Source organism: Molossus molossus, unplaced genomic scaffold, assembly GCF_014108415.1.
Source record: "Molossus molossus isolate mMolMol1 unplaced genomic scaffold, mMolMol1.p scaffold_m16_p_5, whole genome shotgun sequence".
Classification (NCBI taxonomy): Eukaryota; Metazoa; Chordata; class Mammalia; order Chiroptera; family Molossidae; genus Molossus; species Molossus molossus.
Genome location: NW_023425388.1, coordinates 86,860,584 through 86,875,243, shown reverse-complemented (window position 1 = coordinate 86,875,243; position 14,660 = coordinate 86,860,584). Strand labels below are relative to the sequence as shown.

At 39.2% G+C, this 14,660-nt stretch overlaps 1 protein-coding gene across 1 annotated transcript in view; it reads left to right on the top strand.

The window, feature by feature from the left end:
- Positions 1-5,365, top strand: part of ZBTB11 (zinc finger and BTB domain containing 11) — a 46,194-nt gene extending 40,829 nt beyond the window's left edge. Inside the window, exons 9-11 of the mRNA XM_036243101.1 lie at positions 3,404-3,562; positions 3,665-3,840; positions 4,833-5,365. Coding sequence (XP_036098994.1) covers positions 3,404-3,562; positions 3,665-3,840; positions 4,833-5,350 — 853 coding nt within the window. The 3' untranslated portion in view covers positions 5,351-5,365. The remainder of the gene's footprint in view (positions 1-3,403; positions 3,563-3,664; positions 3,841-4,832) is intronic.
- The last annotated feature ends 9,295 nt before the right edge of the window (positions 5,366-14,660 follow it).

Here is a 14,660-nt window from a genome sequence, read left to right as displayed (position 1 = left end):
CAGGGCCAGGGACAAACTGTAACCGAGGTACATGCCCTTAGTGGGAACTGAACCTGGGTCTCTCGGGACCGCAGGCTGATGCTCCAACCGCTGAGCCAAACTGGCCAGGGCCCCATACCTCTTCTTAAGTGACCGCAGGCCTGGCACTAGAAGCAGCCAACCTTGGTTCACAACTTGGCTTTTTCTGGGCACCTCCAAGCCCAGCACAAGAAGCAGCCATCTGCAGATCACTTTGTAGCTTATGCCGGGTGGCCCCAGATAGAACACATGCAGTGGCTGCCCTTGCCCCAGAGCCAGCACCCCAGTGGACAGCCTCAGACTACATTGAAATACCACCAACCAACCACCTCCACAAGTGACACATGTAGTGAGCAGACTCAATGGGTACCAGAGCCCTGCTGAACTAAGTCTTACTCTGTGTGGTGGGCCCCTACACAGCTGATCCTCTAAGGTAGTCAGAGGTCAGTGGTCAGTGGGCACAGACTCTCCTTGCAGCTGATCAGTTTGAGTAAATCCCTCCCATTGACGTGCCAACAGCAATCAAGAATCAATTACAAAAGAAGGGTGTACAGTCCACACTAGGGGATTCACCTTGAGGGTCCAGCTGGGGTGATCAGGGAGACTGTGCCACTGGACCTTACAGGACACCTACAATAATAGGCCACCCTACGGAGCCTAGAGACATAGAAACTCTACCTAATACATAGGAACAATCACAGGGAAGCAGCCAAAATGAGAAGACAAAGAAACGTTCCAATTGAAAGAAAAGAACAAAACTCCAGGAAAAGAATTAAACAAAATGGAGATAAGCAATCAATCAGATGCAGAGTTCAAAACACTGATTACAAGGTTGCTCAAGGAACTTTGTGAGACATTAAATGAAGTTAGTGAGACCTCCAAGGAACTTAGTGAGAACATCAACAACATAAAAAAGGACCAGTCAGATGCACTAACTGAAATAAAGAATAATTTACAGGGAATCAATAGTATATAGTTGGTAAAGCCAAGAAGCAAACCATCGATTTGGAATATAAGGAAGCAAAACACACCAAATCAGAATGGCAAAAAGAAAAATACAAAAAAATGAGGATGGGGTAAGGAGCCTCTGTGAACTTCAAGAGAGCCAACATTTGCATCATGGGGGTGTCAGAAGGAGAAAAGAGAGACCAAGAAATGGAAAACCTATTTGAAAAAATGACAGAAAACTTTCCAAACGTGGTGAAGGAAACAGACATACAAGTCTAGGAAGCACAGACAGCCCCAAACAAGATGAACCCAAAGAGGTCCACACCAAGACACACCATCATCAAAATGCCAAAAGTTAAATACAAAGAGAGAATCTTAAAAGCAGCAAGAGAAAAGCAGTTCATTACCTACAAAGGAGTTCCCATAAGTCTGTCAGCTGATTTCTCAAAAGAAACTTTGCAGGCCAGAAGGGAGTGGCAAGAAATATTCAGAGTGATGAAAAGCAATGACCTACAACTAAGATTACTTTATGCAGCATAGCTATCATCTACAATCTATGTACATATCAAGAATTTCCCAGATAAGAAAAAGCTGAAGGAGTTCATCATCACCAAAGCAGTATTATATGAAACATTGAAGGGTCTTCTTGAAGGAGAAGAACAAAAATATGAGCAATAGCCCTGGCCGGTTTTGTTCAGCGGTTAGAGCGTCAGCCCACAGACCAGAGAGTTCGGGGCATGTACCTCAGTTGCATTTTGTCCCCGGCCCCAGTTGGGGTTGTGCGGGTAGCAGCCAATTGATGTGTTTCTCTTTCTCTTCCTCCCTCTCTCCCTTCCGCTCTATCTGAAGATAAATGCAAAAAAAATATTCTCAGGTGAGGATAAAATATATATATATATATATATATAGATATATAGATATATAGATATATATAGATATAGATATAGCTATATATATGAACTATAAAATGGCAATTAATACATATCTGTCAATTGAATCTACAAACAAAATGAGCAAGCAGAACAGAAACAGACTCATAGATACAGAGAACTTTTTGTTGCTTGCCAGATGGGTTGGTGCTGGGGGGATGGGTGAACAAGGTGAAGGGATTAAGAAGTACAAATTGGTTGTTAGACTGATGAACCTCAAAGGGAATGGGGGAGGGAGAGTGGGATGAGATAAAGCAAAGACCTATGCATATATGCATAACCAGTGGACACCAACAATAGGGGAAGGCAGGAGGGGGGAGAATGGAGGGGAACATCTGTAATACATTCAACAATAAAGATGAGTTTAAAAAACAAGGACTGCCCTTACTGGTTTGGCTCAGCGGTTGGAGTGTCGGCCTGTGGACCAGAGAGACCCGAGTTTGGTTCCTGCTGGGGGCAGTACCAAAAAAAAAGACGACGAGGACTATGTGGTATCACCTCACACCTGCCAGAATGGCTGTCATCAACAAATCATCAAACGTGTTGACGAGGGTGTGGAGAAAAGGAGAGTCTACTACACTGCTGGTAGGAATGCAGACTGGTGCAGCCACTATGGAAATAAATATGATGTTTATTCAAAAAATTAAGAATTGAACTCCTATTTGACCCAGTGATCCCACTTCTAGGAATGTATCCTTAGAAGCCTGAAACACCAATCAGAAAAAATATGTGTACCCCTGTGTTCATAGCAGCACTATTTACAATTGCTGTGATCTGGAAACAGTCCAAGTATCCATCAAGAGATGAGTGGATAAAAAAACTGGTACAAATACACAATGGAACACTATGCTACTGTAAAAAAGAAAGATCTCTTACCCTTGAGACAACCTGGAAGGTATTATGCTAAGCAAAATAAGCCAATCAGAGAAAGATAAATACCACGTGATCTCACTTATTTGTGGAGCATAAGTGAACAGAAAAAGCTGATGAACAAAATAGACCCAGAGACATAGAAAAGAGTATGGTTCAGCTGACAAACTTCAGAGGAGAGCGGGGTGGGGGGGAGGAATGAGATAAACCAAAGAACTTATATGCATGTATGCTTAACCAATGGACATAGACAATTCTTGGGGCAGGGAGGGGGGCAGGATAGGGAGGAGGGTATTTGGGGGGAGGGGGAGGAAACATTTGTAACAAAAATTAATAAGTTAAAATAATAAAAAAGGAGATCAGATGGGACTGAGGAAGAGACAAAGTATATGTCCTCTGTAGTAATCTTTGGGAGATCTGCATGATTCTTTCCAAAATGTTTGTAGTGTCTGGGGCCAAAAGTACGTAACATCCTACAGCCTTTTATTGCAAGATTGGAATACTAGTGAATTCTTTTGTTTTAAATTGGGGTCATCCTATGGAGTTCTAGAAATGTAAGAATATACTAAACTCTCGGAAACTTATTTTAAAAGAATAATAAGATGATCCAATTGGATGATTGAATTTTATTATTGCAGATGTGAAAAAAGTTTCTTTGAAGCTAGAGATCTTCGCCAGCACATGAACAAACATCTTGGTGTGAAGCCATTCCAGTGCCAATTTTGTGATAAGTGCTATAGTTGGAAGAAAGATTGGTATTCTCATGTGAAGTCTCATTCTGTCACTGAGCCTTACAGGTGGGTAAATATGAGGATCTGAACTTAATTGAGGTATATGTATGTACTTGGATTCATCCTTTTGGATACTAATGCTTTTAGGTTTTTTCCTCCCTAATTTAGATGTAACATATGTGGCAAAGAATTTTATGAAAAAGCATTGTTCAGAAGGCATGTAAAGAAAGCTACCCATGGGAAAAAAGGAAGAGCAAAGCAAAACCTGGAACGGGTGTGTGAACGATGTGGAAGAAAATTCACTCAACTGAGAGAGTATAGGAGACACATGAACAATCATGAAGGTAACTTTACTCAATGTCATATATAATATAGCTATATATTATAGATAAATATATAAAGAATAAAAGCCAATCCAATACTGATTCTGCCTTTATCAGCCCTGTTGCTTATTACCTCGTCTTCCTTGATAACAGAAGTATTGCATATCATAGATATTTCTTTTTTTTTTTATCCTCACCCGAGGATATTTTTCCATATTTTGTACAGATAGAATGGGAGGGAGAGAGAGTGAGAAACATCGACGTGAAGGGACACATCGAGTGGCTGCCACCCGCACGACCAACCAGGGCCGGGGACAAACTGCAACCGAAGTACGTGCCCTTAGCGGGAACCGAACCTGGGTCTCTCCGGACCGCAGGCCGACGCTCTAACCGCTGAGCCAAACTGGCCAGGGCGCATATCATAGATTTTTTTCAAGTGATACAGGTCATTTTGTTTTTTTGTGTGTGTTTTTTAATCCTCATTTGAGGACATTTTTCCATTTTTGTTCAGATAGAGTGGGAGGGAGGGAGAGAGAGAGAGAGAGAAACATCGATGTGAAAGGGACACATTGAGTGGTTGCCACCCATGCGACCCAACCAGGGCCGGGGACAAACTGCAACCGAGGCACGGGCTCTTAGGGGGAACCAAACCCGAGTCTCTCTGGACCGCAAGCCGACGCTCTAACCACTGAGCAAAACCGGCCAGGGCTGATAGAGGTCATTTTGAACCTGACTACCTAATTTAGTGAAGTTAATATCCCCTATTAACATTTTTATGGACTCCTTGGAACCTGTTTTCTTATTTAGGATTATAGGATTGCTGTAAAAATTAAGTGAGACCATGCACAGAAACTCAGAATTGCCTCTCAGTAACTTCTATCCATAGTCAACATAGAAAGGCTTATATAAGGGTTACTGTATTTTCTTAAAAAGCATTATTTATGAGGTAACTTTAATATACTTTGGTACTTGCACCTCACCACACACACACCTCCTCTTCTTTTTTTTAATAGGAGTTAAGCCATTTGAGTGCTTAACATGTGGAGTAGCTTGGGCTGATGCCCGATCTCTAAAACGCCATGTCAGAACACATACTGGTGAACGGCCCTATGTTTGTCCTGTGTGTAGTGAAGCCTACATAGATGCACGAACACTCCGAAAACATATGACTAAATTCCACAGAGATTATGTGCCTTGCAAAATTATGCTGGAAAAAGATACCCTTCAGTTTCATAACCAAGGAACTCAAGTGGAGCATGCTGTTAGCATCTTAACAGCAGACATGCATGAACAGGAAAGCAGTGGCCCTCAAGAACTTGAGACTGTGGTAGTGACAGGAGAAACTATGGAAGCTCTTGAAGCAGTTGCAGCTACTGAAGAGTATCCATCTGTATCTACACTTTCTGACCAAAGTATTATGCAAGTGGTTAATTATGTGTTGGCACAACAGCAAGGACAGAAGTTATCTGAAGTCGCAGAAGCTATTCAAACTGTTGAAGTAGAGGTGGCACATATTTCAGAAGCAGAATGAATATAGTAATGGAGATTTTTTAAAGAGACATCTCATGTATACTGAACTCACAGAACATTTGTTTACAATATTATGTGACTATCTGCCTAGACTTTGTGAAGACTGTGGATTGTTTGATGATGTTTTAACATTTCTGAATGGTTTGGCTAAATTCCATTTACTGTAAAGAAATTGAAAACATCAGTTTGATGGCAGTGGTTTATCATGGTATACTTTTTATGAATTAATGTTTGTAAAGGACTGTACTAAGTGAAAAACTGTACAGTTTCATTTACGATTTAACATTGTTATATACTTTGAGTTTAAAAGGCTGCACCAGTCAGCTTTTCTTCTCTTTTATTCTCAAAATACAAAAGATTTGTGATTTCATTTGCCCTTTATATGGATTTAAAAAAAAATCTAATATAAAGCATTTTAGTAGGATGCATAGGTATGTTACATTTTTTTTTAATGCTTCAAATCTGTGATTCTTGACTTACTATTTATTTTAAGCCCTTATAAGTCAGGGATTCTTTATTTTATTTTAAAGCACTTAATGAGTTACATGTTGTAATCAAGTTTGCACAGTATACTTATCTATGTGGGGAACCCTTAAATGACTAGCTGATTTTAAATATGCCATAAAAATGCATGAAATGCCTATTAAAGCCTTACTATACTATCTCTTCAAGGCAAGTAAATAGACCATAAGCAAAGAACACTGTTATTAAGCACTGTTGATGAGAAATTTCTCTTTGATAACATAGGGCCATACATGGGGGTTGGGGAGGAAAGAATCTCGTTCTTTTGCTGGAAAATTAACAAGTTAAAACTAGGCTTTGTATGTTTGCATCTTTTGTATCATGGGTTTTTTTGGGTTTTTTTTTTTTTTTTTCTGCTTTTTTGTATCATGTTTTATTGTTCAATTTTGTTGGAAAAATGCAATTTAGAAATAGGATAACAATTTAGACATCTATAGTGGTCCTGTGGATATTATATAATTGTACAAGTAATTTAAAAATATTGAAAAGTCCTCATTCAGCCCTCATTATAGTATACTACTTAAATAGATTAAGTCCACCAAATTGTTGAAAGTAAATTATTTTAAAAAGTTACCCGGGAATTGAATTATATTAATTTGTGTTTTTTATTTTTAAATTTCCACCTCCTACGCTATCTAATTTTCTGATTTTCAAAATTACCATAGGGAGATGCCACATTTCTCTCCTCTTGGAAACTACAACTCAAGCTATAATTCTTAAAATTAAATTTTTAAGTATTAAAAACTAATATAAGGTATAAAATTAAGATATAAGCAAATCACATGTAAATCATTCCTAAAGCACAAGAAAGTAATGTGCCTTGATGTACATATATTAAGATACTTATTCCAGTTTACTTTAAAAATGGCTTAATAAAGAATAAATGTGATGCCATGCATGTATTATACTTGCATATGTAATATTTGCATTTGCAAATTTCCCATTATTTCAATAGCTGTGTGGCTGACTTTCAATTTTAAGTAAATTGACATACAGTCTAGAACTCTATAATGGCTGTTCGTTTATTGTATCTTTCAGTTAGTGAAAATGTATTTCAGCCTGACTGAAATTTGGAATTGTGTCTTTTTGTTCCATCCTCTCCATTGTTATTAGATTTAGTTAATTGTATAAGGCCATTAATGTATGTAATAAATATGTAAATAAAAGATGTTGAATCTTGTTTAAAAGCATAAGCTTTGGAGTTGAGCTGGTCACTATTTTCAATTCATAAATCAGTTGCTGTTATTTGATATGTTATTAAGTTAATCTATTTTTAAAGGGAAGGGGAATCAAACACAGTAAAAAATAACCATTGGGGAAATGCATAATAATATTAAAACTTCTTACTCTTAAACATAATCTATCCACAAAATTTAAAGAAGTGTGATTAACTAAGTTTGGATAACTTAAAATGTGCAGAAATAAAAAAAATTATATGTAGAAAAAATGTTAAGGTTCCAAAAATTCAGTTTTATATTACCATAGGGGAAACTTCTATATTTAATTTATAACAATTTTCTTTTAGAAACCCACTGTAGCCCAGCTGGTGTGGCTCAGTGGTTGAGTGTGGACCCATGCACCAAGAGGTTGCCAGTTCCATTTCTGGTCAGGGCACATGCCTAGGTTGTGGGCCCACTCCCCAGTGGGGGGCGTGCAGGAGGCGGCCTATTGATGTTCTCTTTCATCGATGTTTCTTTCTCTCCCTTCCTCTCTCTCTAAAATCAATAAAGAAAAACACACACACACAAAATGTTTTTTAATAAAATCAATTTAAAAAAATAGAAACCCATTATTGCCCTGGCTGGTGTGGTACAGTGGTAAGAGCTGGATCTCCGGTTTGATTCCTGGTCAAGGGCAGGTACTTGGGTTGCAGGTTCCATCCCTGGCCTGGTCTAGGGGGTTCAGGGAAGCAACCAGTTGATTGATGTGTCTCTTTCACATCGATGTTTTTTTCTCTCTCTCCCTGTCCCTTCCTCCCTTCCATTCTCCCTAAAAATCAAGAAAAAAATATCCTCGGGTGAGGATCAAACCCACAACCTTGGCGTATCAGGACAATGCTGTAACCTACCGAACTACTGGGTCATGTCACCTGTTAATCTTATTGGGGTTCTCTTGAAAGTAACAAACTAATTTTCTCTTGTTGCTTTCATAATATTTTTTCTTGTCTTTGATTTTTAGCATTTTTACTCTGACGAGTCAGTTTGTGAATCTATTTGTGTTTATTTTCAGGGCACATATAATAATCAATGAATGCATAAGTGGCAAAATAAATCAATTTCTCTCTCAAAATCAGTAATTTAAAAAAAGATTAATGGATGACTTCTCAGCAGAAAGAATGGAGGGCAGAAAGCTGTGGGATAACATATTCAAAGGGCTCAAAGAAAGAAACCATATCTGTATACCAAGAACCTTATATCCACCAAAGCAGTTTTTCAAAACTGAGGTCAAATAAACTTTTGGAATTTGCTGCTAGCAGACCTGCCTTACAAGAAATACTAAGGAAAATACTTTAAAAAGTGAAAAAAGTGAACTCTAATGGTAATTCAAATTCACGTGAAAGAACAAAGAGCATGCCAAGCGAGTGTGGCTCAGTGGATTGAACGTCCTCCCACACACCGAGAGGTCACTGGTTCACTTCCTGGAAAGGACACTTGCCGAGTTGCAGCTGGATTCCCAGTACAGGGTGTGCAGGAGGCAGATGAATGTTTCTCTCTCATTGATGTTTTCATCTCTCTCTCTCCCTTTCTCTCTTCCTAAAATTGATAAAAACATATTTTAATAAAACAACACTAGTAAAAGTAGTTATAAAATCATGACAGGTTATTATGCATATTCTTCATGATCTTTTTAAAATCTCCTTCATTCTCTTGATTTAACAAGCAATTGTATAAAATAATATTTAGATGCCTTGGCTGGTGTGGCTCAGTTGGTTGGAGAGTAGTCCCATACAACGAAAAGTCCTGGGTTTGATTCCTGATCAGGCCACATACCCAGGTTACTGGTTCAGTCCCCCCATCAGGAACATGTGGGAGGCAACTGATTGATGTTTCACTATCACATCAGTGTTTCTCTCTCTCTCAAATCAATAAAAGCATGGTCCTGGGTGAGAATGAAATATAAATAAAATAATATGGACATAATGTATTATCGAGCCAATAACATATAGAAATATGTGTGGCCCTGGCCGGTTTAGCTCAACTGTTAGAGCGTCAGCCTGCGGTCCAGAGAAATATGTATAATATATATGCTAATAATAGCACAAAGGAGGTGGGTGGGAGAAAAGCTTTATTGGGCTAAGGAAATGACTACAGATGGTAAATAACTAATGTATTATTTAAAAAAATTTTCTTTATTGATTTGAGAAAATAATGTATTACTGAGTTTGCAACATTAATAGGTGTAATGTAACAATACCACAAGGAGGAGGAAAAGGGAATAGAGCTATATAGGAATAATCTTTCTATGTATAGTGAATTAAACCAGTATAAATCTGAAGGTAATTCTGGTTAGTTAAAATGTGTATGATAACCTCCAGTGGTTCTCAACCAGTGGGTTGCGACCCCTTTGGGGGTCAAATGACCCTTTCAACAGGGTTGCCTAAGACCATTGGAAAACACATATTTCCGATGGTCTTAGGAATGGAGACACCGCTCCTCTATCCATCTCCAGGCGGGTCTGCCCACATACAGATACTCCCACATACAACATGAGGAACTGTATTAAAGGGTCGCGGCATTAGGAAGGTTGAGAACCACTGCTCTAGAGCAATCAGTTTTTAAAAACCTCAAATATAGCCCGGCTGGTGCTGCCTCATTTACTGCATTGCAGGTAAAGTTTATTGATTTCACATTTCTTCTTTTCCAATGTATGCACTTAAGGCTATAAATGTCTCTCTCAGCTTTAGTAGCATTCTACATGTTTGAATATGGTATTCTTTCAATATTATTTATTTATGTATGTATATATGTATGTATTTATACTTGAAATAGAAATTTATTCTCTCACAGTCTGGAGGCCTGAAGTCTAAAATCAAGGTGTGGACAGGGAGAATCTGCTCCATGCCTCTTTTCTAGCTTCTGGTGGTTGCCAGCAATCCTTGGCGTCCTTGGTTTGGAGTGTCATCACACCAGTCTCTGCCTCTGTCTTCAAATGGCCTTTTCCTTCTGTGTGTTTCCTCTATGTCTCTGTCCAAATTCCCTTTTTATTATAAAGTCCACAGTCATATTTGATTTAGGGACCACTCTACTGCAGTATGACCTTCTCTTGACTTGGTTATATATTCAAAGACCTTATTTCCAGTTAAGGTCTCATTCATAGGTAGAGGGGATTAGGACATCAACATATTTTAAAATATCTTTCACTACTTGATTCAAAATATTTTCTAGTTTTCATAATTTTTTTTATGTTATTGAAGTTATTGGGGTGTCATTGGTTAATAAAATTCTATAGGTTCAGGTGTACAATTTTATAATATATCATCTGTGCATTGTATTGTGTATTCACTCCCCCAAGTCAAATCTCCTTCCATCACCATTTATCTCCCCTTTACCCTATTCTACCTCTCCCTATTCCCCTTTCCCTCTGGTAATCATCATACTGATGTCTATGTTTTTTCCCCCCTTAATCCCTTTACCTTTTTCACCCAGCCCCCAACCCCCCTCCCCTCTGACAGCTGTGAGTCTGTTCTCTGTATCTATGAGTCTGTTTCTATTTTGTTAGTTTATTTTGTTCATTAGATTCCACATGTGAGTGAAATCATATTGTACTTGTATTTCTCTGATAGGCTTATTTCACTTAGCATAATACTCTCCATGTCCATTCATGCCATTGCAAAAGAGTTCCTTTTTCATGGCCTAGCAGTATTTCATTCTGTAGCTGTTTTTTTTTAAAGCCTCATCTGAGGATATTTTTCCATTGATTTCAGATAGAGTGGGAGGGAAGGAAAGAGGAAGAGAGAGAAACATCGATGTGAGATAGACACACTGATTGGTTGCCTCCCACATGACCTGAACCAGGGCCAGGGATTGAACTGCAACTGAGGTATGTGCCCTTGAATGGAATCAAATCCGCAACCCTTTGGTCCGCAAGCTGACATTCTCATCGCTGAGCCAAACCAGCCAGGGCTATACCACAGCTTTTTTATCGACTTATCTACTGATAGGCACTTGGGCTATTTCCAAACTTTGACTATTGTAAATAATGCTGCAATGAACACAGGGATGCATATATTCTTTCAAAGTAGTGTTTCAAGTTTCTTTGGATATAGTCCCAGAAGTGGAATAGCTGGATCTACAATTTCTTCTTCTTCTTTTGTTAATCCTCACTTGAGAATATTTTTAGAAAAAGAGAAAGGGAGGGAAGGAGGTGAGGTGGGGGGAGAGTGAGAGAGAGAAAGAGAAACATAGATGTGAGACACACACATCAATCAGTTGCCTCCCACACTCACCCCAAACAGGGTCAGGGATGGAACTTGCAACCCAGGTACATGCCCTTGACTGGGAATTGAATCTGAAACCCTTTGGTTCTTGGGCCAGTGCTCCAACCATTGAGCAACACTGACTAGGGCTTCTTTTTTTAATTTCCTTTTAGACACATTTTCTTTAGAAGAATATTGCTCTGTTTCTAAACCTAAGGCTTTTGGGAGGTATCATTGTTACTGATTTTTAATATAATTCTACTATGGTCAGAAAGATATTTTGTGTATCTTCTAAGCTTTGAAATTTGCTGAAGGTAGTTTTATGGACAAATACATGGTCAATTTTTGTAAATGTTCCATGAGAATTTAAAAATATTCTCCAGCCCTGGCCAGTTTGGCTCAGCGGTTAGAGCGTCGGACTGTGGATTGGAAAGTCCCGGGTTCGGTTCCCGCTAAGGGCATGTACCTTGGTTGCAGTTTGTCCCCGGCCCTGGTTGGGTCGTGTGGGAAGCAGCCACTCGATGTGTCCCTTTCACGTCGATGTTTCTCTCTCTCCCTCTCTTTCCCTCCCACTCTATCTGAATAAAAAAATAAAAATGTCATCGGGTGAGGATAAAAATATATATATTTGAAAACAAATTTTTTAAAAAGAGAAAAAAGACTTTCGGTCAAGATGGTGGGTAGATAAACATGGTATTGGCGTCCTCCCACAACCACATCAAAGTTACAACTAAACTACAGAACAACCGTCATTCAAAACCGCCTGAAATCAAGCTGAATGGAAGTCCTACAACTACGAAATTAAATCAGCAGCCACATCGAAACTGGTAGGAGGGGCGGAGGCAGATGGGCTGGTCCCACACCCACGTGTGGTGGATAAAAATCAGGATACCTCGGCTGGGAAGGTCCTCCCTGAGGACTGAAGGGTCCCCGTCCCACACCAGACGCCCCGCTCAGGGTTCCAGTGCCAGGAAGAGAATCCCCATAACTTCTGGCTGGAAAAACCAGCAGGAACTGAGGTTCAGGGAAGCTGAAGCGGCTGGAGCCCCAGGCAGCTCCTTAAAGGGCCCGCGCATGGACTTATTGGACTCACTCCCTCTAAGCTTGGAGGGCAGGCAGCTCGAGGGGCACCAGAGACATACAGGGAAGAACTGAGCTGTTTGGCACTGGAGCGAGGGCTGAGAAGGGGCTTTCTGCTGGACAAACGTGCTGTCAGAGGCCTTTGTTCCTTTGATGAGCCCTTCCCTGGGGAGGTAGACAGTTGCCATATTTGGGACTCCAGCAACCTGGTTCACACTGGTTGCGCTGTCCTGGTGATTCCCTAAGGCCCCTCCCCACCCAACTTTCAGGCCCACCCAAGCTGTTGCCAGTTGCTTAACCATAGGATTGGCCTGTCTTGGATCCTGCTTCAGGTTTTTCCTAAATTCTTTCAAACTAGCAGCGTCTGGTCTCAGCCTCATACCTCTCGTTAAGTAATATATAGAAAATAAACATCTATATTCATTCACTGAAAAAAAAGATAAATTAGAAACCATAGATATAGATTAGCTATAGGCAATCAGGATAGAAAAGGACAGGGGAAAGAGAATAAGATTGAAAAGATGGGGTGATACTTTTGCGTATTTCTTCTAGAACTGTGCTAATGTTTTAAATGTAAAAATAATTAAGAATAGGAAGGCATTTATTATGAAATACAAATTGACTAATTGCATTACAAATGAATAATATAACCATACTGAAAGGAGGAGCAGCAGAAAAAAGAACCAACTTATATAACTTCGTAAAACAGTCTTTTGATCATGGATTGTGAAACTAAAACAAAAATAAACTATATACAAGTTCTGCATTGGTTATTTTTCATAGGAAAATATATGGGTATTTCTGAAAACTATTTTATGTGCATTCTAGAAATTAAGCAAATAAGTAAACATATTATGAATAGTCAAAGTCAGATTTCTTACAGCTGGATAAGAGTTATAAATACAGAAAGGAAGATTAGAATGAATTGTGCTGTTGGTCTAGCATAGGAAGTATCAATCTGAACTCATGAAGAGACACATCGTATACCTGCACACATGCACATACATATAGGCCTAGAAGCAATACCAACTCAGTACCCAATAATACACCTAATGGCAATTTTGGTTTCTGACTACCTTTCTCTGGTAAGAGAAACCATGGATGCCTAGAGAAAGCACTAATTCCAAAGTTGGGAGAAAATATAGCCCACTATATCTTCTGGTGCCAAAAATTAAGTATTTTTTTAAAAAAGTTTTTGATTTTTTAGAGAGGGAAGAGATAGAAACATCAATTGGCTGCCTCCTGCATGCCCCTCTACTGGGGTTCAAGCTCACAACCTAGGCATGTGCCCTAGGAAACCGTTCCAGGGGCCTTAGTTGACGGGATGACACTCAATCCACTGTGCCACACCAGCGAGGCAAGAAAGTATTTTTTTAAAGGATGGGACATGTCAAAAAGACATGAGGGTCAACTGAAAGGAGTTTGCATGGGCAAATCTAGGACATTTTGAGTAACAAAATAATGGTAATAATGGGTTATAACCTACAGAATAAAGAATACTTGGGCCCACTATCAATAAAATAAAAAAAACTCTTCAGCCCAGCTGGTGTGGTTCAGTGTTTGAGCATTAACCCATGCACCAGGGGGTTGCCAGTTTGGTTCCTGGTTGGAGGGCATGCCAGGGTTGTGGGTCAGATCCCCGGTGGGGATGTGCAGGAGGCAGCCTATCAATGTTTCCATCTCTCTCCCCCTCTCCCTTCTTCTCTAAAATTAATTTAAAAAGAAAAAAAGAAAAAGAAAACTCCTTTACATTGGAATTTCAACTACTAAAGTAGAAGACATTTTAGAAATAAAATCATTTGGTAACTAGCTCACTAGCAATTGTTTCAGGAAAGAACCAAGGGGTAGAGTACAAATACCTGCCAATTAGTGGACAAAAGTATGATGAAAAATGATATTTACATTGTACCAAGATTTTCCCCACAAGATACTTATTATCAACCTCAAAAACAGATCCTCTATAAATAATTGGCCTGTATTTTACAAAAAGTCTAAGGCAGCGGTTCTCAACTTGTGGGTCGCGACCCCTTTAGGGGTCAAACTACCCTTTCACAGGGGTCGCCTAAGACATAACAGCAGCAAAATTAGTTATGAAGTAGCAACGAAAATAATTTTATGGTTGTGGGTCACAACATGAGGAACTGTATTAAAGGGTTGCAGCATTAGGAAGGTTGAGAACCACTTTTATGACTCTAAGGTCATAAAAGACAGACACTGAAGAAGTATCCCAGATTAAAGGAGTTAAAGAGAGAAGACAATGTGTGATAATGAAGTGGATCTTTGACTAGGAAAA